A 24,630-nucleotide genomic window follows, 5' to 3' on the forward strand; every position below is an offset into this window, starting at 1 on the left:
TTCAAGAGGCTTCGCTAAACTCGCCTTCGTCTGTAAAACAACTGTGATCAGTTCTGAGAAACAGTCGCTGAGGTTCCTCAAACGTTCAGATCAAAGACGCTAAACGGGTCAACTTTACCCGGAGCCAAACGTCCGTCAGTTCCTGTGAAGTTTGCAGACATTTGGACACAAATGCAATAAAACCGAGCAGAACCAGAGGAGCGGCAGAGACAAAGTCCAGGAAGGATTTCAGCATTTTCTTCAAAAGATCTTCAGGTCAGCAGAAAATCAGCCGACTCATCATGCTGATGTCAGCGAAAACAACAAAAACCCCAAAGTTTGTGTCAGCCCAGCAGAATCAGAGCTCCTTTCTGCAGGCGGTCCGGATGTGACGGGTCTACGGCTGAAGGGAACCGGGCCGTCCTTCACGGAGCATCTTCAGCTCCTCTGGATCCACCAAAGACGGGAACAGCATGCTGACATCTGAACCGACTGCCATATATCTCAACAAGTTTTATTGACGACGCACTAAAACATCCATAGCGTAGAATATCTTCAGAGGGGCCGTCTCTTATTTACAGAACATCTCCACAGTCATCTCAAAGCGTATGATACAGCAAACAGAACACGGGATTGAGGGAAAAGAATCACATGAATCTACAAAGGGATAAGAAAAACAACCCAAAGTCCACTACTGCAAAACCAGTCCAGCTTCATCGTCTGTACAATGTTGTAGATGGGAGTTCTTCCAAAGGCAACCGTAGGATGAACCGCTGTTTGTGAGGAGCTCTCCTCCTCTTCCTGAAGAAACGGGAGTGAGGGAGGCGGGAAGACGGTCTTCACTCCTGGTTCAGTCACTATTTGATGTGGACCACCTTCTCGTCCGTTTTCAACCGCTTGCGTCGGGGCTGTATGAAGTCGTCCTCCGAGTCCTCCGTCTCCTCCTCCCGCTCCTTCTCATCCGGGGGCTCGGCTTCTGGAGTTTCGGGGAAGTTCTGGCCCGGGAACATCTCCTGCAGCTTCTCCTCAAAGTACAGACCCACCGCCTTCCCGGAAATGGCCATCTCCGACCCGGCCTGCCGGAGGAGGAAGAGGAGGGAGGAGAAAGTGGGAGCGGTGAAAGAGGAGGGAGAAGGTTTGAGAGCACCAGTGAGTGGGTTTGGAGAGGAAGGGTGAGGAGGAGGAGAACGAGGAGACAAATTAAACCTGGTTAAAAGTCTTGCGGGGAGGCGGCCCCACCTCAACCTTGCTGAGCAGAGCAGGAATATTCTGCCTTCCTGTCCCACTGCGGCTCCATGACGTTTTTCCACCATCAGACCTTCATCCATCTGCAGCATTTTCATTTTCTCTCCTTCTGTTCCAACATAAACCTTTAAAAAGGTTTTTAGCTTTAGCGCCCAAAAGATGCGGCTGAAGTTCCTTCATCTGAGGAAGAAGTCAACCTTCACTGATGTGGGCGGAGTCACAACTGAACTAAGATGACAAAGAGCAGAGCGCCTTCGTTTCTCTGGAATGATGGAAAATACAGGAACCAGATGTGTTCAAACAGAAAGAAAGGCTCAACTGAAGCGCAGAGGAACCAGGAGGCTACTGCACATGCTCAGTGTCACCACTGATCGGGACGACATCCAATAATAATCAGTGCATCAGATCAAATCAATCCTCAGGTAAAAGATGGAAAATAAACTATTCTGATATAAACCAAATTCTTTTATTATTTTTAGAATGCATCTTTTCTTTGTGTAAATTTCCCTTTGAATCATGACTTAGATGGATTTGGATCAGAACCAACCACCATATTTGCTGGTTTCATAACCTCACATGAATTAATCTGATTGGTTCGTGGCTTTGGCAGAACCAGCGATTCGGAGGGGTTGGAATCAAACTAACGGGATCAAAAACGGATCCCGCTTCATCAAACGGGTCAAACGGACCCTGAAAGGACGACTATTAATTCACGGCATCCCTTCCCGACCCCCCCCCTCATCACAGTTTGAAGTGGAAAAACCTTTCTAGGAGCCTCAGTGGGAGGAAACAGGTACCTGAGCTTACCTGTGGATTAATCTCTTTCTCCTCATCATAAACCTGGATTATTCGAGACATCTAAAGGGGGCAACGACATTACATCAAAGACCGTGAAGCAGCGAGGAAGAGAAGGTCACAGCAAAAGCAGGTTAGATCATCACAGGAGGGACGTCTGTCTCTGCAGGGGGGGGCTGCAGGACAGGCTGAGGACACCAAACCAGCAGCATTAACAGCAGGATCAAACCCACAATGGGGCGGTTCGTCTGTTCGGACGCTTTCTCCACAGCAATGCTTGAAACCATGTTCAGAGAACCATCAGCAAAGTTCTGAACATGAAACGGTGCTGCAGGACTTTTATTTTGAAAGTCTTTCTCCGGACGTTTTCAACGTCCATGAGGCTTTTTATTGAAATTAAATCAACTTGTTTTCATCTGTTGACCTTTTCCCTTTTATTTTACAGAAGTTCTGTTATTTTAGGTACTGGATCGAGCTCCAGAAGTTCTGGAAATCTTCCGTAACCATTTTCTAATCTACAGCAAAAGCTTTAAAACGGCCCCAGGGCCTGTCGCGGTTTGCCCTTCTTCGGAAAGGTATCTGGTGAAATAAAGGGGAATTGATCCTCCAACCTCTTCCACAGAAAGCCCCCACCCTACAGACAACAGCAAATGCCAGCTCAGGTCCTGAGACGGTTAGGCTGCTGGTTCTCCTCCCACCCGCGGTCCAGGCTCTACCGGGCTCCTGAGGCTGTTCCTCCGGTCCTCCTCCACAGAGAAAGGAGAAGCTCCGCCCCATCAGCTGAGCCGCAGCTTCAGTTTGTGTTTTCTAACCTCGCCACGGTCTGCTGGATGTTTCTCTTTACGGCTTAGCATGACGCGGCGACAGCATCCTGACTCGGCACAAAGCAGCTTCTCAGAGTGCTGCCGCTTGTTTTTCATCGTCACAGAGGTTTTAAATCGAGATGAACCGACCGTTTCACACGCGTTGGTGCGTTACAGACGCCACCGCCGGTTCCTGTAAACGTCAGTTTGTTTATAAAACATCAAGCTGAAGACCAACAGCTCAACCCAGACCCTTCCGGTTCAAACAGATTATTTTACCGGATTAAAGGGACGTGTTAGAGCAAACGCTGACGGTAGAGAGAAAAACAATTTAGGAAACAAACTCCAACAATTTGACACCAAAGGCCCTGCAGGAAGAAAACAACTACTGACAGGAAGGAATGAAACCCAGAGCAGCAGCTTTCCCACAAAACTTCAGCGGTTTAAGAATAAACACCTCTATTCTTTAGTTAGAATCTCTACCTCTGGATCCTCTGGAGATTTGGGTCAGATCTTTGGTTTTCTTTGGTTAAAAATCTCGTTTGTTGAGCCGCTGTTCCACAAACCAGTAGAGACGCCGAGTCCATCTGCTTGAAGGCCGAGTCTGCATTTCCTCATGATTTAGTGCACCATGTGGCCAGTGGACTGTTTTTGGTCTGTTTCCAGACGTGCTAAAGTTTAAACGGGTTCTGTTTGGTATCAGCGTGGTCTAGTTAAGATGAGGTCTTCAATTCTTTGATGCCTCAAACAGAAAATTCAAATAGGAAACAACATCACATTAAATCAGAAACGGACGAATCAAACATGTTCTGGTGCAGAGGCACGGCAGCCCCTCCCTCCAGTAGGGATGAGTAGGGATGGGTACCCAGACTCATAACCTGGTTGGTACTGAAATACACTGAACTACCAGTACAGACGTACCTGTAATGATGTGTACGGAACTACCTGTACAGACGTGTACAGAACTACCGGTACAGACGCGTACAGACCTACTGGCACAGACGTATACAAAACTACCGGTACAGACGTGTATAAACTACCAATCCAGAGGTGTGCGGAACTACCAATACAGACGTGTATTGAACTACCGGTACAGACGTGTACAGAACTACTGGTACAGACGTATAACGGAACTAACGGTACAGACGTATAACGGAACTACCGGTACAGACGTGTATTGAACTACCGGTACAGACGTGTACAGAACTACCGGTACAGACGTGTACAGAACTACTGGTACAGACGTATAACGGAACTAACGGTACAGACGTATAACAGAACTACCGGTACAGACGTATAACGGAACTACCGGTACAGACGTGTATTGAACTACCGGTACAGACGTGTACAGAACTACCGGTACAGACGTGTACGGAACTACCGGTACAGACGTGTACGGAACTACTGGTACAGACGTATAACGGAACTACTGGTACAGACGTATAACGGAACTACTGATACAGACGTATAACGGAACTACTGGTACAGACGTATAACGGAACTACTGGTAGAGACGTATAACGGAACTACTGGTACAGACGTATAACGGAACTACTGGTACAGACGTATAACGGAACTACCGGTACTGACGTGTACGGAACTACCAGTACAGATGTATAACGGAACTACTGGTACAAATGCAGATGTTGGTGCTTCATTTCAGCGAATCATTTTCAAACATTGTTTTGTTTTTTTCCCAATTCATTTTTGAAGCACAGTTTCAAGCACCAGTTATGGACTGGAACCGTCTCAAAAGTACCAGTCCAGCGCCGGCTAAGATCCACATGGTACCCATCCCTAGTAGTGGGGCGGTTAACGAAGTCATGGCGATGCTGCCTCTTGAAATCCTGTGTTAGAACATGCATGAAGCTAGAGGACAGCTTCAGCTGCGTCAGTAGGAGCAGGTAGAGAAGAAGACCTTCATTCCATGGAGGACGGGTTCATTCATGGTCTGCTGTTAGCATGCTCTCAGGAGGAAAGGCATTCCCTGAAAACTCATGCTGCTCACCTCATTGTACTCCGCACAGTTTTTGAAGATAAGGCGCATGTCCGACACAAACTCCTGGACAGATTTGTAGTACTGGGAGCTCCGTAACTGCAGCTTCTTCTTCACCTTCTTCAGGTCCATGGGCTGCTTAATGATCTTGTAGTAGTTGGGCACCTAAGTTCAAACCAGCAGGTTAGAGACGGTCTGTTTTTTTACAGCAAAACCACAAAGAGAAACGGATGTTTAGGTTTGAGAAGAAGCTAAATAAACAACAATTCTGGACGACATTTAATGTTTGAATGTGAAGAAAAGCTGAGACGTTCTTTCTCCGTCTTCTGGGTTTGTGCTTAGCACATGCTATAGCGTGAACTAAAACTGGCAAATAAAGGCCTGAAAAAGCCATTTAAGCAGCAGCCTGGACTTTACAGGGAGGAGCGGCAGAACTTACAGAGCTGGGAACGGGTTCCCTGAAGCCCATGCTGAGCTCATGACAGAAGATGTACAGCAGGACGCGCTCACATCTCTGCAGAACGACAGAACAGATGTTTCAAAGGCTGCAATATTCCAGAGGAGCTTCTTCCGGGAGGCGTGGACTCACCCGTTGGTCTTCAGGGTTCAGGCTCTGCTCCCCTTTGATTCTTTTGTTGTCGTCACAGTACTCGATTTCAGGGACGCTCAGACTCCGGCAGAAAGTGCAGAGAAAGTCCCCCCTGCAACACAGAACGAAGTGAGGAGGCTGGAGGCATCTGGGTGTGAGCCGCCAGGCGTGGACACAGAGGGGAGGGGCTTACTTGGGGAAGATTTTGATGGTGGGGACGTGGCATTTCATGTGGAACACTTTGGGGCAGTTGTCACAGCAGAGGAGGTCGCCCCCGTTGATGCAGACTGCGCACCAGTCTTCGTTGGGGTCGTCCTCTCTGCCCCCATGGTTCCCCTCAGATGCTCCGCCCCTGCTGGTCTCCGCCTCCTTGCCTGCGTTCCCGTTGGTGAGCAGAAGCTTGGGCTTGCCGTGGCTGCGCTCCGTGGAGGTAGACGTGGTTGCGGTGGAGGCGGCGCCGATGCCGTTCAGCTCAGAACACGGTGTCTCCGTCTCTGGCTCGGTTTTGATCCGCTCCCCGAGTCCCCTGGAACCGTCCGGGCCCGTGGATGCGGCCCCCCGCGGGCTGCTCTCTGGACTGCTCATCTGCAGGGACAGTCGGACACACCTGCGTTACGGCTGAAGCTCACCTGGAAGGCGTCATACGTGATGTCATTCTCAGACACGACGGTACCATGCAGGCACTCCTGCCAGAGTCTTTGCCCCGCTCCGTCTTCAGAGACGACGCCGTGCAGCTGGAACTGTCCTCTGAACCCGGCTCCTTCTTCACTCTGACCGGGTCTGCAGTGGCTCCGCCTCCAGGTCCCATCCTTCCCGCAGAACTACAGCTAAAACAAAGAAGGGTTTGTAAAATCTCATTCCACTCCTGGACGTTTCTATGTTCACAACCAGAGGAGCATCTTTGACCGACGCTTTTGTCTTCATCGGTCGCCGTCGTTCTTGGTTTTATACATCGTCTTTATGGGGGAAACATTTCAGGAGGTCCTGATAGTTGTAATGGCTTGGCTCACGTCTGTCCTGCAGCTTCAGTGGTCAAACGTTTTCGTTTCTGCTCATCCAACCACCAACGCTTTGAAAAATCATCAACGTTGCTCCTTTGTCCGTTCTAGGAGTCTGAACAGGAACCAAAATCCAACCATAGGTTTCAGTTAACCAACAACGCCTGTTTTGTAAATTAACGTCTTTCCCATGACCGCGGGATTCGGAAATGTCCCATGTATCCCATAATAAGCTGTAAATATTGCATCACGAGGGAGAAAATTGTGCAAAACCCCAATTTGTTTATTTTTTTAAAGAACTGAATAAGATGTAATGAGCGTTAGCTAAAACAATGGTTAGGCTGTTGTCATGGTAACAGCTGCATGCCGTACCTGCCCCTGCTTCCTGTGCTGGATGTGCTGGAGGGCCGTGCTGGCGTGTGAGCGTTGGACACACCTGCAGGCAGAAGTGCAGCAGGTCATGCAGCTGCTCACCTGAGCAAAGCTCACAAAGCTGCCTCAACGTACCCGAGGACCCGGGAGACAGAGTGGGTAACCCTGGAGACGTGTTCAGGTCGGCGGCGCCCAGGTGAAGCTGCGTGCTCGCCGTGATGTAACGAGACAGGATGTGTCCAAGGTTACTGGAACCTGCGTCTTCCAGCTGGAAATGTCAGAGGAAGAATTAGCAAAGCTGCCAGAGGAGGTTAGGAAGCTCTGAGGAGGAGGAGGGTCTCTGTGCTTCTTCAGGACATGACAAAAGCGTCCGACGCCTCCCTTCCCTCTCTTCAGTGTCGTGCACACGCTCCAGAGTGGTGCAGACCTGAATGGGTGGGATCTCTGGAAGGCAGGGAAGGTTCTCGGGGTTGGTGACGGAGGGGATCAGCTCGATGGGGCCGATGACCGGGCTGGCGGGTCCGCGGTGAGCGTGGGCTCCTGCCATGCTGGCACTGGTGGGACTGGTGGGGTTGGCGTTATGCAAAGATGCCACCGGGAAGGGACCAGCATGCCCCGGGTTGGAATGCTGCGCGTGAAAGAGAGGGTGGAGAGAAAGTATGAGGAGCGTCACCTTTTCCTCTGAACACACGACGACGAAATGGAGGCGCAGGAAAAAGATTGATGATCATGCAGGTGAGCGAGCGCACATGCTACACAACAAACACGAATGACAAGAAAGGAAAGGTGCCAAACCCCTGATTGAAGTAAGAAACGAAACCTTTGGTGGCTCATCTCAGATTCTACAGACATCTGGACACAAGAAAAGGATGTCATGGAGGTTTCACTGTCCCCGTCCCACATCTAGAAAACCTCTGTCATGCTGTGTCTGGAGGAAACTGTCGGAGCAGCAGTGAAAGCAGCAGCTGATGTTTGAAATGTAGCAGGTCTGCTTTCTGCGGTGGGTCTGTCATGTACCAGCACCAGCTGTTCAGGCTCCAAGGCTGAAGCAAGAGGGGGAATTCACTTTTTAGGTCTGGTTCCTAAAATATGTTCTCAGGTTTGTCCTGAAGAGCCTCACAAACAGATTTGTCTCTGTCAAAAGTTGGATTTCACCGTTAGAGATGAGGGACGTTTGACATGAATGCCATTTTAGACGTGCATGTCCCTACACGTGATCACAGCTACTGCTTTACATGATCAGACAAAGAAATCCTATATGGCACAGAAGCAAAAACCCACTTAAAAGACAAAAAGGGATTTTAATCAAGCTCATTGTTCCTTAAAGTCCCACTCCGATCATCTTTGATCTTTCTGTATCCCTTGTGCTATCCTAGGCACTTTAACGTTGGGAGTTGGGTCATCTAGACCCACTAGACAGTGCTCTGAACCTTTTTTCTTCAATGATTTGTGATCTTCACTGGTGTCCATGGATTACATGAAATCTTTCCACCTTTATCCACCTTTGTCATGGTAGGGAGAACACGTCAATGGAAGGATCGGGTCATCTGGACCCCATAGGATAGCACAAGGGTTAAAGTGTTCCCATTGGTCTTTAAGTTATGATTATGCCAAAATCCAAAAACCTGTGTCGTTTTCAGGACATAGTTTCTGCAGAACGGCAGGAGTTCATCAGAAATTCCCCTCTGAGTTGTGGGCGCAACCCGTTGGTGCAGACAACACCGCCGGATTCCAAGTGGGGCTTTAATGATCCGTTTTCAGCCTTTTGCATCTCTGTAATACCCCTAGTGACCTGCAGAGGGCGGTCTGTCATAGAGACATCAATGACCCGTTCTGTCGGTTTTAGTATGGAGCTGAACATCCCGAGATGTTGCAGTGATCGTTTCTCCATCTGGATCCTGAAACGTTCTTGTTGGAGCAGCTTTTTGAAGTTTGTCTATGGGGCTGGACCGCTGAGGTTCTTCCTCCTTCATCACATCGCGAGGAAAGGGTTCAGAGGACTTTCTACACTAGAACTGTGACACACTACATGCACATAGTGATGTAGAAAATGCATGAGTGAGCATGAATCTGCTGCTCCATTAATGCTACACATTAGTTGTTCAGATGTTAAACTGATGACATCATTAGGGAGAGTCCTTACTATATTATATATTAAATAGTATCTACGGAGCCGAACAAAACAGAGACTTTTCAGACTAAAGACGCTTCGTTTGAACTGATTTGGAAACAGATGAATCAGTAAATAATTGTCTTGTCAGCAGTCTGAGCTTTGACCCCCCCTCCCCGGTACCGACCTGTCTCTGTAACTGAGGCTGCATCAGGGAGGAATACTGCTGGCCGTTGGGTCTGGGCTGAGCCGCCGCCATCCGGCTCTGGGGGGGGCCGGGCAGGCGCATGTGATGGGAGGAAGGGTACATGGGGGGGCCGGGCCCCCCGTTCATGCCCCCGGGTCCTCGCTGAAGCTGCTGCATACTGATGAGTCGCGGGGGCTGGGAGGAAACAAGAGGCGCGTGAAAACGGAACCGAACCCTGCAGTGACGTCCAACCAGCCCACCGCCTGCCGTACCTGCTGAACCAGGGGGGGGCCGCCCCCGCCCTGCCGGGCGTGCTGCTGGGACATCTGAGAGGCCAACCGCATCTGCTGCTGCATCTGCTGCTGCTGCTGCTGCTGCTGCTGCTTCTGCTGCGCGTAGGCCGCATGCTGCATGTGCTGCAGCCGCAGCTGAGCCAGGTTGATCTGACCCGGGTGTTTGCCGGGGAGACCCTGACCCGGTGAGATGGGGGGTCCCGCCACCATCACACTGTGGGGCTGTGTCGGTGGGGGGGGTTTCTCAATGACCAGATTACCTGCAAACAGAACAAAGAGGCAGAAAGAAAGTCAACATTTTTAATCTAAGATGTCAGACGGAGGCGTGACGTTCCCTCTACGGCTGCACCGTCAGAATCCAAGCCTCGAGCGCCGCCGGCCTTCCACCTGAGCCTGAAGCTCTTCATTGGCTAAATACACCTGATCCAGGTAATCAGCAGCAGACACCCCTGCTCTAAATCTAGACTATCAGGTTTGTATTTTAAAGACAACCTCTAATTGTTGGAGGAAACTGCTGTGAGCAGGACTACACTTTCTTTCTGCGACTCCGCCTTCTGGGGGCGGGTTTGGGGGGGGGGGGGGGGGGGGGGCACAGAGGGGAAGACGCTGCACTCATGTTTGTCTTTATAGCAGCAGAAGAAATGAAAGCATGTGTGTTTCCACAGAACTAAAGAAACGCCTGATCTTCTGTCCAGAACTGAGCCGGACACACAATGACAGTAGTCTGATTATGTCTATGAAGACTGATTCATCCAGGTTGATTCCATCATAGCAGTAGGTTTAGGGGCTGTCATCTGGACTTGGTTGTTAAAGTTAGAAGACGTTTAACCTGTTATCCAAAAGGCTTTGTCAATTCGGAAATAGCTGGTAAAAGAGCTGGTATATATACGCTCATGGGGGAGGAGTCAGACCTGAAACTGGATGTCTCTCCAATCTCGCCCATTGTGGCCAACTTGTACATGGAAGAAGTCGAGAGAAGATCCCTGGACTCTTTCCCAGGTACCACTCCAAGCCACTGGTTCAGATATGTGGACGACACTTGGGTCAAGATCAAAATCCAGGAATTGGAGACCTTCACGGATCATATTACCGCAGTTGACAATAACATCAAGTTCACCAGGGAAGACACAAAGGACAACACCCTAGCCTTTCTGGACTGTGCTGTGATTATTGGAGAGGACAGACAGCTCCAGGTTGAAGTGTACAGGAAGCCGACTCACACAGATCAGTACCTGTTATTTGACTCAAACCACCCTTTACAGCACAAACTAGGCGTTATCAGGACACTACATCACAGAGCCCAGGAGGTGCCCACAAGCTCTGACGGAAAGAAGAGCAACACATCAGCCACGCCCTCAGAACCTGTGGATATCCAGACTGGGCTTTCACCAGATCCCAACATACAGGAAAACAAGACAAGAAGGAACAAGAGCCGAAAGGGAACAGTATTTCAATTCCTTATATCTCAGGCCTGGCTGAAAAACTTAAAAGGATTTTCAGACAACATAACATACCTGTTCATCTCAAACCAGTTAATACTCTCAGACAAAAACTGGTTCATCCAAAGGACAAAATTCCCAGCTACAGAGTAATGTTGTGTTTTCTATCCACTGCAAAGAGAACTGCAATGAACAGTATGTAGGAGAAACCAAACAACCTCTACACCAGGGGTCACCAACCCTGTGCCCGCGGGCGCCAGTGCGCCCGCGAGCACCCCTTGTGGCGCCCGCGAGCACCCCTTGTGGCGCCCGCAGGGAATGCACCCAAAAAAATATATATATTTTTTTTTATTGAAGCAAATATTCAACAAACAACCACGGCATGTCTGTCAATGACAACAATATCAATTCTGAGATAAAGGTAGACAAAGAAAACCCAAATATGTAAACAAATATAACTTAAAAAATAATCACTAAAAGTAAGGGTCTATTACAAAAGTTTAAATAGATCAAATAAATTACACAATTTCTGGACATTCTTATGATTAATGTAATGTAAAGATTAATGTGAGGATTAATATTCCTGTCTGTTTTTATTTACATTTATGTTTAAAAAGTTAAAATTAAGTTAAAGTTTTAAAGGTTTAAAAGTTTAGCTTAAATAGGCCACACAAAAGGAAGTCCTCAAATTGTGTTGGTTTTTTTTTTTTTTTTGGGGGGGGGGGGCTAGGAGGTTTTTAGTGGCGCCCTTCATACCACTTGGTGCCCATGAAATAGCCCTTGGCCTCAAAAAGGTTGGTGAACCCTGCTCTACACAAAGCCTCTTGGATAAGAGGTGAAACGTTTTCTAACTTTAAAAACTAAGTCCAGATGACAACCCCTAAACCTACTACTATGAGTAGTCTGATTACTTTCCTGTCCTTAGTTACTCTTCACAGATGGTAACTAGAAACTTCTGCCACTTGAACCATTAAACCTGAACAATCACCTGAAAAATGGAACCAAAAGATTCTTATTGGAACACAGCAGCCGCAGCTCTCTCCTCTTCTCCTTTAATGTGCCATCCTATGGGGTCAAAATGACCCCACCTTTACATGGACATTTGTGTATGAATGATCCCGGTGATGGTCAGAGGGGCCGTAGGCGGGAACTGGCAGCCACGCCTCTGTCAGTCTGCCCCAGGGCAGCTGTGGCTACAACAGTAGCTACCATCACCAAGTATGAATGAGGAGTGAATGAATAATGGACACAATGGAAGCGCTTTGAGCGTCTGGAAAAGCGCAGATAAATCTAATCCATTATTATTATTATTGAGGTGTTCTCCCTACCATGGCAAAGGTGGATGAAGGTGGAAAGATTTCATGTCATCCATGGACACCAGTGAAGATCAAGAATCATCGTCTTGTGGGGTCCAGATGACCCCACTCCCAACGGTAACGTGCCTTGGATAGCATTAGGGCTAATCTGCCTGAGACTCACAGAAGACGATTCACTTTAATGGATTCAAACCTTCACCTTGTTTGTAAGGCGCTTTGGCGTGAACTCATCTTCATCAGAGCAAAAACGAACAGAACGGATGGCGGTAAACGTTTCTCCATCTGAGGGCAGAAATCCAAACACGGAGGGATTCTCACCTAAATTCACCACATTTTTGGCCCAGAAGTTGGGGTCACAGAAGAAGCGCACCACCCCGTTGGACTGGGGGGCCGGTTCCAGTCTGGCCTTAAAGAGCTTACAAAGCTGGTACATGATCTACAACACAGAGAAGAAGAGGCGCTTTAGTCGCCGGCCGTCTGGGTTCAGATTCACTGCACAGATGCAGGAAATGAAGGAAATCTGCAGTAAATCAGCAAATATTTGGGAAAACCGCTCATCTTCATCACTGAACAGCCGCAGCATCCAATCATTTACCAAACCATGTTTTCTGCTTTTAGTTTCTCAAACTCACTAAAAAACAGCCAAATCTTCAAAATATTTCTATAAAAGTTCAATACGGGGTCAAATCAGGAAGACTAGAATGTTCATTTGAAAAAGAAAAAACTTTTATAATTTAAATTTTAAACCATTTTTAAACACCAAAGACGTATTAAACTTAAAAGAAAAAATGTCAATAAAAGAAAAGTTTAAATAAGAAGAAATACAGAATGAATCTCTAAACCTCAAGCTGTTAACAGATAAAGTTTATTAGCAAAAGCTGCTGTTTTAGATTTTTAGCTTTTTTTCCCAGATTTTTCATTTTCAGAGTTGAGCCTAATTTTACATGGGGGCGGGGCTTAAAGCCCATTAGCTACAGGGACATGATTGACAGGTCACAGTGACATCATTTCTGCTCCAGAACGGCATCTGTTGGCGCCGTTTGTGGCGTACAGTAGTGATAATGCACTCCTGAAACAAATAAACGTCGTTTTTTTTGGGTAATCCTTTTAGGTTTACAGTTTTGACTAAATCCGGTTTTCAGGATTTGGCCCATACTTGTCTGAAAACTGGACTGTAAAATGTTGCATATCAGCACAAAGCCGCTTTTCTCTGCTGAAGTGGATTAACGCTGAAGAGTTTCGGCGGTGGAAAGAATGTAAACACTGGAGCTGAAGCTCCGACGTCACAGGTTTGAGTCCCACAATGAAGGAGGAGTTTATAGCGTATGACCCCCTCCCCATCAACAGAACCTGCAGCAGGACCCGTGACGTACCGGCCTCTTGCTGTACAGCAGCGCCGTGTTGCTGCCCGACGTGATGGCCCAGCTGCAGAACTTGAGAACGTGGGTGATCTGCTGAGCCAGCTGGGTGGTGTCTTTATGCTGCGCCACGAGCCGCATGCTCCGCTCTTTGGTCACATTCTGAACGGCAACAGACAGAGGAGTGACTTCATGGATGTGACCAGGCAGTCAGGATGGCTGGAGATAACCACAAATGCTTCCAAAGAAGACAAGAAATCTAGAACAACCATGAACGGGACTGAAGGAGACATTATTGACAGAAACTTGACCGGCTGGGTCCATTAACTGTCAAAAATCCATGCTGTTAATGAGCAAAACCAAAGAAAAAGGGAGACAACAGGCGTTGGAGGCGGCCTCACCTCCAGCTGCTGCAACAGGGACTTGCCCTTTTTGTTGATCTCATTAATAAGTGTAAAAACGGCGATTTTGATCTCGTGCTCCACCTTCCTGTGCGTCTCATTCAGCTCCTTTAACCTGTAATGACACAGAAACTTCAGCCGTGAACAGACGTCTATCCCGCTGCTGTCAATCTGAACAGCAAGCAGGGCCTCACCTGTGCTGCACCTGAGACAGAGAATGGTGGACAAAACTGTTCTTCTCGTGGAGCTTGGCCATGTTGGTCTCAATGAGACACTTGTGGTTCTGAAAGGCTTCTTCCAGAAACTGGTACCTGCGAAGAAACCAGAACAATCCGTCACAACCCTGCAAACGAGGAACTAGCTTTGCGGTCGATCAAGACTTATAAACTTTAATAAAGCATGAGGTTTCTCTGTACGTTACAACAGCAAAGCAAACATGAAACAAGTAAAACGCAAACTTCCAACTCAGAGGATCTCATCCAAAAACTGTCGTCTTTAGGATTGAGGTCATATTTCTATATCCAGGATGATATTAATCCTGTTTAAGTAAAATTCAGAATAACGTGTCTGCATGAGTCGCAGCCACAGGCTCTGGGAATTGATGGATTCTAAGCGTTACAAACTAAAAGAAGACAAACGTATGTTTATCTATACATAAATATATCAAACTTAGGATACTTGGTGATGAATTGATTAGAAAATAAACCGTTAAAAAGTCAGGACATTTTAGCTAGTCAAATGCTGTCATGTTTAGATTTTATATTTCTGTTTAAGGTGAAGAGTCTTATAGTAATTCGACTTCCTGTGTGTATCCTCGCTCGAATGTACCCACTGTGTTAAGGTTGATTATTGTTGAAACCATGGAGACAACCCTGTGTAATGCTCTGTTGCAAAAAGTTGCAATAAAATATAAGTTCTAAAAAAAAAAAAAAAGAGTAAGGACAATTATATTATTATTTCTGAACAAATAGACCAGCATGAACTCACACAGGAGCAGGAAGTGACACGTCTTTCCTGCGTGGAAGACGTCACAATACTGTTTCTCTGACATTCATAGATTTTTGGGGACAGTTTATTTAAAAAGTTTACAACGTTAAAAGATGCAGACGTCAGGAGAAATTCTCCACAAGTTTCACTGAACACGAAAAACTGGAAAATATGTGACTGGATCCATCAAAGCAGCCGAAAAACACATTCACACGGCTTAGGATGAGAGCTCCTTCACAATAAAAGCATGTAAACATAGTGCTATGACTGCAGTCTCCTGCAGGCCATCATCCTCAACCAGTGTTTAAAGAGTTAGGAAAGGCCAGGTAAAGGGGGCGTGTCCAACATACCTGTGCTCTTTGTGCTCCAGCAGCTGGCAGTCTCTGCAGGTCAGAGCGTCACACGTCTCACAGAAAAGTTTGAGCGGTTCCTGTTTGTGGACCGGACAGAAGACCGGCCTCTGTCCTGAGGGGCTGACAGGTTCTGTGGGCAGAACAGACCAGAGGTTCTATCAGAAACCAACACCAGGAAAGTGGACCTGTTGGGAGATTCGGCCTCGTTCGTCTTGACATCAGCTTTTGAGGCTTTTACATTTCTGCCAAGACGTTGCTTTGGCGTTTTTGGTTCGTGTTCACTTTCCAGACTGAAAGGATGAACACAATCACACTGCAGCAGCAGGGAAGGTCTCTGCCCAGCTCTGCACGTGTGTGTGTGTGTTTGTGTGTGTGTGTGTGGGGAGGGGTAAGCTGTAGCTGAATCTTTAAATTTCAGCTGAACAGCTATTTAACATCTGTGTCCAGCAGCAGAAAAAGTGGATTTTTCCTGTTCAGAGCAAACAACACAACATGTTCTTACACAACATCTACACAACTAAAGAGCATCAAAGGTATGCTGACTATGGGGGGGGGGGCTTCCTGCCCCAGCGTAAAACATTTCAGCGACTGAGAGGCGGCGATGGTGCCGTCAGGACCGCCGTCACCGCAGACCTGCAGCCACTGACCTTCACCTGACAAAAATGTCCCGTTTCTTCTTCTACGGGTTTATTTTCCCGCCCTCACTCAAACGTTTCCATTAAACCCGAGCGCCAAACTTGGCGTTTCTTCACGTCGGCGTAAACGTGTCCGTTCTTTCTGACATCAGCGCCGTTAAATGTCTGGGTTCAGTCTGTTCTGTGTGTTTGCATCTGCAACACTTTAAAAGCTGAGGTTCTGAGGTTCTGACAGAACGGGCCCGGCTGCACTTTGGAGGTTCGTGGCCCCAGAACAGGTGAGCCTTCCTCTTTGGCGTGCGGGTGTTGGATCTTACCAGAAGCGGCGTCGGCGTCCTCCTTTGTGCGGATTTTGTGGTCCTTGGTGATCTTGACCCTCTGGTGGGCCTCCACGCAGGTCTTACACAGCCACTCCCCACACTCCACACAGAAGCCGATGGTCCCAGCGTTGTCTTCACAACTGGTGCAAACCTTTGGACAGAACAGCAGAGAGCGGGACGTTACAGCCCAGAGGAACGGTTCTCCAGAACCGGTCCTGGTATGGCGTCCACAGTCGCAGAAGGAATTTTCAAACTAAATCTGTGAAAAGGTTAAAATACCTCAGAACTTTCTCCAGTTCCAGCTCAATGTCAGAGAAGATTTTAAGTGGAAAATGAAAAAGCATTTTGGCAGATTACTTTTTCTTTTTAATTTTGAGTCAATAAATGCAGCTTCATTTAGAAAATGAAAAAGCATTTCTGGTATTGACTTTTATTTTTAACTACACTACAGAAATGCTTCCATAAGCAGGAGTCCAGTCACAGCTTCAAAACTATCTTTTTTTTTTAAAGCCTCTTGTGTTGGACAGGTTTTACTGTAACAACAGCAGTTATGAATCTTCTGACAAGCCAGGTGTCTATTTGAATAAACCCCTTATGTAATTTAGGCTAAACATTATTCATTTTACTTTTATTTGTAACATTTTTTGTTAGACCAGACGGAAAAGAAAAGGAGGGAGGGGGGGGTAAAAACCACGAAGCAGCATAAAACAAGTTGCTGGATGATTATAATCACGATGGTCAGGTTTATAAGTAACAACTCTAAAAGGGGCGGGGCCTGTCCACACACACACACTCCAATGTTACAAACATACCTGTTGGTTCCAAAAATGTTCACATGTCACAGACATGTCAACATGCACACAATACAACTCATGTTCACACACGCACAGTTTTGTATGAGGTGCCGTGTAGGACATTATTCAGAATTAGCATTCATAAACACATGTGAAATCTCTCACACACACTACCAAAATACTCACACACACTACTGAAAATGCTCTCACACACACATGTGAAAATGCTCTCACACACACATGTGAAAATACTCTCACACACACACATGTGAAAATACTCACACACACATGTGAAAATACTCTCACACACACATGTGAAAATACTCACACACACACTACTGAAATTTTCAATAGAAACGACGGAAGGCATTTCAGTAGAGACAGTTTTTTTTTAAACTTTATTGTTAGAAACGAAGTTGGTCGACGGAAGGCATTTCAGTGGAAACGAACCTGTGTCCGAATTCCTGCCCTAATCCCTAATTACTAAAACCCTATATAGTGCAGCACTATATAGTTCTCTATATAGTTCTCTGAATTTTAAAAGCAATTTGGACACCCATGCTCACTACTTTTTTCTTTCGGGTGTTGTTCATAAGGTGCTTGACACGAAAACAAATTGGCGCATTACCGCCACCACCTGGTCTGGAGGCGAACTACTCCTATTTAACGCAGATAATGACACCTATTTGTCAGAGTAAAAACACAATAAATATGTACATTTTACAAAGACTGCTCTGTTCTGATCATGGAAAACGTGGCTGATTTATAAATAATTAAATTACAAACACTTTGGTGTTGATTTAATGTATTTGTTCATAAATAAACCCCCAAGTTATTTATTCATGGAAATATTTATTTTTGTGCCGCTGAACGATTAACCGGCTCTTGCGAGGAGGCATTTTCTTCTGTAGTTTTCTCACACCTTACTAAAAATGGCTTTGAATATGAATCTGTCCGTGTTCATGTCAATAATTCAACCATTTTTCGTGAGATCATTTTGTATTGTCCCCCGCCCTGCAGGAAAAAAAACAGGTATTGGTATTGATATTATTAAAGAGATTCATGTCCCTCCTCCAGCCTCATCCTTTCATGCATTCCTCCTTTGTGTAATGTGCAACTTAATTATTAGATATATTTTCACAAATCCTGTTCGGTTAAAAGTGTGCGTGTGTGCGCGCGCAGACAGACGGCCTGAAGCGCGCTAAACCAGCTGGTAAAGATGCAGGTCAAAGTAAAAAAAAACATTGTAATGGTTCAACAGAGCTGAAAATCTATGAATTAATTTTTTCCTGATGGAAAAATACTTTTTTTTTTTAGCTTCAGCTATTTCCCGTTTTTGCTGTTCTGGCCTCAGTTGGGCATCGGCACGCAGATCTGAACACCATCCGTGACTCACGATGAAGCTCGTTTGAGCTTCTTTTCTGCTTTATCAATTGACATCATGTCCTTGCCAGGAAACCTGCTCCTTCCTTCCTCATCCAGCGCAGTGTTGCCAGATAGAGTCACAGCTCTTTCATCCTTCTGCTGTCCCAACTATCGTGCGTGCTCTCTGTAGAATACACTGGGAGCGCGGGGAAAACAACTCTCAGCTGCAGAGGATGTGAACAGGTGAACAGGTAGAGAGGAGAAGCAGGTAAAGAGGCGGGGGAGGGGCTTTGGCTTCAAACCCTGTCAGAGAGATGACAACGCGGGCGTCAGATTCAGACGCAGCTTTCCCTGCGGGAGTTGAAGCAGAGACTTTCCCTGGGATGATTTTATGAACTCAAACATGGAAACGTGATTACCAAGTAGAACTCTTCAAGATAATAAACCTGATCTCCACATTCTCAGTGTCTACCATGCATTGATGCACACATCGCTCCATGCAGCGATCAGACCAGAACTTTAGCTGGTAGCTCCGCCCACACGCGACCGCGGTATCAGGCTTTAAAGAACACAATTTCTAAGAGGCGGGGCGGGGCGTTGCACACCCCCAACAACAGGTTAGATGACAGTGGCCATTAGGCGTCTCTACCTGGTGCTTTCACGGAGCTTCAGTACATAAGACTCCAAAAGCCGCACAGCCTAACGTGGTCCGCTAATATATATTCATGATTCATGATGATTCCCGCGGGGTTTTTTTTTCTGCCGCCCGCTCCCGCCCGCAGCACAATTCAAACCGCCCAATCACGCGAGATTTTGGCAATCCCAATGCAGCCCTCTACATCGATCCACACTGGTTTTTCGTAGAGACTTCTGGGAAATTTCTAGTGCAGGCTGGTGATACACATCACCATAGCAACGCTTTTGACTGCCGTTAAATCTCGCGATAATCAGCCAACTTCCGTTTCTACTGAAATGCATTCCGTTTCTATCGAAATTTTCAGTAGTATGTGTGAGAGGATTTTCACATGTGTATGTGAGAGATTTCACATGTGTATGTGAATGAATATATTTTCAGTTGTATGTATACAAGCATTTCACTAGTGTATGTGAGAGATTTCACATGTGTTTATGAATGCTAATTCTGAATAATGTCCTACACGGCACCTCATAGTTTTGCATTCAGACCAACACATGTAAAACATTTCATTCCTTCATGGAAACTATTAGTGCAAAGGTGAGATATCACCTGTGCTCGAGTGAGTGTTTCTCTTCTTCTAAGGTGGATGATAGAATCTAGGGCTACGTTCACACTGCAGGCTGAAACGACCCAATTCCGATTTTTTTCCGATTGAGCATTAAGCCCTGCAGTGTGAACGTAGCCTAATTTGACTTTTTTTCTTTTACTAGCATCACAGATGAAAAGCTGTGCCGTCAGTGTCCTCTGAAGGACACTTTGGGATCATTACCATCAGCGGATAAAAGCTCAGATCTGCACACAGATCACCACCGGCTCCCTAACCTAACTTACATCATAACAGTAACGTTTGGTTTTCCTCTGCAGGAACCACATCTGCTCAGAATCAACAGAGTTTCCTTCTTTGGATCCCCAAAAACAGCTTGAAAATGTACAAAAATGAAGTGACATTTCTGTTTGATGGACAACAAAATCCCGGAGTTTAAATCCCAATCGGCCCAGTCAGGGCTCCAGACTGCGAGCAATTGGTCGCATTTTGCGACCAAAATTTGAGAGTGTGCGACTGAATTTTACATCCAGTCGCACATGTGCGACCAGTAAATTTGCCTCCCCCACCCTTCGTATTTTTTATACATCAAACGTGGAAGGGGCACGTCAATGATCGATGAAATAATCAATGAGACGCGAGCGCACACGGACGCAGGCAGACACACACACTCGCGCACACTCATGAAACGCGAGCACGTACACTCTCGCGTGATACCTGTCTGTGAGGCGGCCACTGCGTGTGAGAAGAATAGGGAAAGCCACTGTGAGTGGCTAAAATGCGTGGAGGGGGCGGGGCCTAGAGATAATCGAGTGCGCGTAAACATCTGTGGGAAGGAAACTGAGACAAATATCACAACCTGATATGTGCGTCTGAGCTATGGGTAAGTGAACTATTGATTCGTTCTTCCGACCTGCGGCTAGTGTACCAGTGCCAGAGTGTACAGCAGGGGTCTCAAACTCGCGGCCGCAGGCTATTTGCGGCCCCCAAGATGATATTTTGCGGTCCCCGCCTTAATATGAAGGTTTAATGTTACCGCAGCCCGCCAGTTTGTATGAATGACACTTTTTCATCGTCGTGCACGGAGCTGACCAACCAATCACAGTGGGGTATATGACTCTTGGGGGCGTGACAATGACAGGAAACCTGACAGCCCCCTCCCTCCCCGGGCCACATTAAGAAGTTCCTTACTTTCCTTTTGAACGTATCTATTCGCTCGTAATTTTCTAAATACATGCAGTCCGTGCTGAACTTTTCTCTGGGCCGCACAGAACCGAAAGGAAGGTTTAGGTTTTGGTTACGGCGGCACATCAAACGGGTTACGGCAGCACACCGCCCCCGTCCCGCGGGAGTCGGGTCAGCTGAGGAGAATAAATGTCCCACACCTACATGCGTGACAGCTAACGGGGCTTGAACTTTAAACACGTGCGGGCAAAAACAACATTAGTTTTAGACACACTGAAAATACGTGGGGAAAATGCAACGATAGACGTGTTTGAGATGAACCGGCACCTCGCCTGGATCGTTGGGGAGACCAGGCCGTTAGAATGTTAATTTACGGTATGCGCCCCTAAATTTTCTGGTTGCGCCCCTAAATTTTTCAGTTAGGGGCCACTGTGCTCCTAGTGAAAAAAGTTAGTCTGGAGCCCTGGGCCCAGTGCATGCTGGGATATCCCCTGCTGTACGTACCTGTGCGGCTTTTTCGTCCGCCGTGCTGGTGGCTTCGCTGGTGTCTTTAACAAAGTAGTTGTCAATGATGTCTGTCTGCTTGTAGTCCTGGTGGCAAATGGAACATCGCATGACGTTTACTGCAGAGAGGAGACGGGAGGATGGACAGGTCAGAAGGGTCAGAGGTCACACGTGCTCACATGTTACCTGCTCAGGAGCCGCGAGGCCCCACCCAGGAAGTCTCTTCCTCCACCCTCAAAAGCATTTCATGGGAACCAATGGCTTCCTCCGCCATCTTCCATCATTTTATATAAATAAATCCCATCATGGCGGCGGTAGCTGATAACCGTTTCACATGTGACTTCTAATGACACTGAATGAATCTGGTATAATCAGATCCCAGAATTGATTATTTCAGCTCTACTTGAACCTTCAACACTGGAAAAGTTTCATGTAACCGCTTTTCAATTGAAGGTGGGGGCGATAAGCTGCCACCTGTACCCCAAACACTCATCATTTCATCAGCGGTTCAAACCGGCGTGATCCGGTTTGAAGCGGTCTGCGCTGCCCGGAGCTGCGTGCAACCGGCTGCACGGGGCCCAGCTGGTTCAGAGGTGGAGGCAGCTGGAGGGGCGGAGCCCCAACGCGACCTCCAAGCATCCGCATGACACCACAACAGCTGTGACTTTAAAACACGGCCCACGGGCTCAGCGTCTAACCTACAACCCCGAAACACCTCGACCACGATGCCAGAAGGCGGTCAGATCACTTATGATTAAAGCTTCATCTCTACAGCACTTTACGGGGAATCAAACCGCTGTACAAGAAAGAGGGTTGATGAATAACAAGAGTTAAAATCGCCATCAGATTACAAAGAAAGCAATAAAATACATAAAAAACATAAGAATGCAACAAAACCAGTCAACGGAAATAAAATACAGCAGACGACTGGGCATTAAAAGCCATTCTAAGAAGGTACGTTTTTCATTTAAAACCGTTAAGATGGGATTTCACGCGCAGTTCTGCAGGAATGTTATTCTGTAACTGACAGCCGGCCATGGAAGAAGCGCGGCGACCTCTGTGTTTGTCGTGACCTCGGCACATGAAGCAGATATTGATCAGCCGACCTTAAAACTGTAGAACGTTAGCGGACAGATAAAAGTTCAGTAAAGTACACAGAATGTTGAAGACAAATGGGAAATGTGCTCTTTTCTCACCGACTGAGTTCAACTCATGTCATCAAGTCAGAACTAAAACATCAGCGTTTAGAAAAACGAAAAGCATTTTCACCGTTTTAGATTTAAAGGTTAGCCAGACAGAAATGGATGGAGATGAGGTCCCTCAATGATCCTTTAGTGGTCAGAAAAGAATAAAAACCTTCATCTTGATGGCTTTAGACTGAATCTGAGCTTCACTGAGGGAACAAACGTCTCTGAACGCTTTGAAAGGTCGTTTTATACGGAGACTGAGTCCTGAGGAGGGCGGGGCAGCTTCACCGTCACACCCCTCCAAAATCCGGGATTCAGGAAGCTTTCAGAGGAAGGAATGAAGCTGATATGATTGTGACAGTTCTTCAGGAAAACATGAATTCATTTGTTTGGACTGAATTCATCCAAAAGAGAATCCCAGCAAAGACGTGGTTGGTTGAAGCAACGTGGTTCAGGAGAACATTTTAGACCCGGGAACATTCATGTGAGGCTCAAACACCCAAGTCCAGATAAAACGGACCTCTACCGGGTCACTGGGATGATGGCAGAGTGTTCACCCCGAAACCAGGACATCGTGGTCAGGTCATACCTAAGACCCCACCTACTGCTTAACCCAAAGCATTATGGGATCGGAACGGAGGGGGTTGAACCCCTGAATGAACCACAGCAAGGCTGTAAATACAGTTGACGCCCCCCACACACACCCCCCAGGGGAGGAGTCACTCCTAACTCCAGTGCATTAAATACCAGTTGCAGAGGGATGTTATTCAATCCCTGAAAATATCAGATTAAACTACAGGGTGAGATTATGATGCGTTCAAACAACTGATATGGGTAAACTATAAAACTATAACAGTCGTCTGAGGTCAAATACACGCGTCCCACTACTTTAGAATGTATAGAAAATACCATTTTAAAAGTTTATCACAGCAAACAAAAAGGAAATGATCACTTTCTGGGTCATATCTCTGAAGATTAGGAGAGAAGCCCGGCAAAGGCCCGGTTCAGCAGAATGTGAGGGTTACTGTCTGTGAGAACCTCCACAAACGAGGAGAAAGGAGGAGGAGGAGGAGGAGGTCTGCTTCCTCCTTGAAACGGTTAAAATCGCACATTTGGAATTTAAAAACTATTTCTGAAGATCTGCATCTACCACAGAAGAACATAGCAGGTGATCATCTACTCCTAAATACTGCAGTAATCCTACAGGAAATACTAGACCCGAGTATTACTGCCAGCTAACTGAAGTACATCTGTTTTCAACCCTGCGTTTATGATCCATTTACATAAAATATGCATGTTTTAATTTAAATGTAAAAACGCTTTCTAAACTCATCAGAGTTTAATGAATAAATTATTAATTTTGTATGAAGCAGTTATAAAAATGCATTATTTCAAAGCGGAACATTTCATAATTAACTGACATTGATTTTTAAGTGAAGATCAATTTTTTAATATGAATCTTTAAGCCAGAAATGATCTTAACCCAAATGGATCCGTGTTCCGGCTCTGATTGGTCGCGTGATTCTGCAGAGCTCGGCCCACCCGCAGACTGACCGGTTCCGAAGGGGGCCGGGTTCTGGCTCACCTATGTGCGTGTCGGCCTGTCCGTGCGGGCCCGGGACCTGGACGCTGATCTGCCTGTCCGGTTGCGGGATGCACTTCAGGCAGAAGGAGTGCAGGCAGGGCAGCAGTTTGGGCTCACAGTCCCGGTTCTGGAGGCTTTCTTTACACACCGCGCACGTATCCAGCAGATTCAGCGGGACGGGGACCGGTGTGGAGGCTGCTGCGGCGGCGGCCGGAGGGGGGGACGCCTCGGCGGCGGCAGGAGACTCCGTCGCCGCCGGCTCCGCGTTGGAGCCGTTGGGCTCGGTCGGGCTAACGATCTCGCCGACGCCATCGTTCGCTTCCCCGCTAGTAGAGGCGGCAGCCTCGCCGCTGCTGCTAGCTTCACCGTCGGGTGTCGGTGCCTCGTTAGCGTTACCGGACGCTTCGGTGTCCGCGTCCCCCTTAGAACCCGGTTCCGTTGTTGAGGCCACTTTCTCTGGTGTCGAGTCCGAGAGGCTTTTCGCTTCCGCGGGAGGTTCTGGCTCCGAGCTCGCAGTCGGATCCATATCCTCTTCGCCTTTGTTATCCGCCATCTTGCTTCATCTTACAGCCACTGCACGTACGACGTCATGA

At 47.1% G+C, this 24,630-nt stretch overlaps 1 protein-coding gene across 4 annotated transcripts; it reads right to left on the reverse strand.

The window, feature by feature from the left end:
• Positions 1-472: 472 nt before the first annotated feature.
• On the reverse strand, positions 473-24,630 carry trim33 (tripartite motif containing 33). Of its 4 annotated transcripts, XM_023956300.2 has the most exons (21): positions 24,038-24,627; positions 21,266-21,384; positions 16,174-16,327; positions 15,219-15,351; positions 14,076-14,192; positions 13,882-13,996; positions 13,496-13,642; positions 12,441-12,558; positions 9,347-9,627; positions 9,075-9,269; positions 7,573-7,629; positions 7,205-7,405; positions 6,913-7,045; positions 6,778-6,841; positions 6,081-6,234; positions 5,601-5,992; positions 5,408-5,519; positions 5,258-5,332; positions 4,831-4,983; positions 2,032-2,082; positions 473-1,055 (listed from the first exon to the last, which is right to left on the reverse strand). In XM_023956300.2, exons 1-21 carry the CDS (start codon positions 24,588-24,590, stop codon positions 837-839), a joined length of 3,543 nt encoding a protein of 1,180 aa, XP_023812068.1. In that variant the 5' UTR covers positions 24,591-24,627; the 3' UTR covers positions 473-836. The 4 variants fall into 4 exon arrangements, with proteins under 4 accessions (XP_023812068.1, XP_023812070.1, XP_023812069.1 ...); XM_023956302.2 differs by lacking the exon at positions 7,573-7,629 and having other exon boundaries at positions 24,038-24,630; XM_023956301.2 differs by lacking the exon at positions 2,032-2,082.

This window comes from Oryzias latipes, chromosome 7, assembly GCF_053564925.1.
Source record: "Oryzias latipes strain Hd-rR chromosome 7, Olatipes_Hd-rR_3.1".
In the NCBI taxonomy this organism is placed as follows: Eukaryota; Metazoa; Chordata; class Actinopteri; order Beloniformes; family Adrianichthyidae; genus Oryzias; species Oryzias latipes.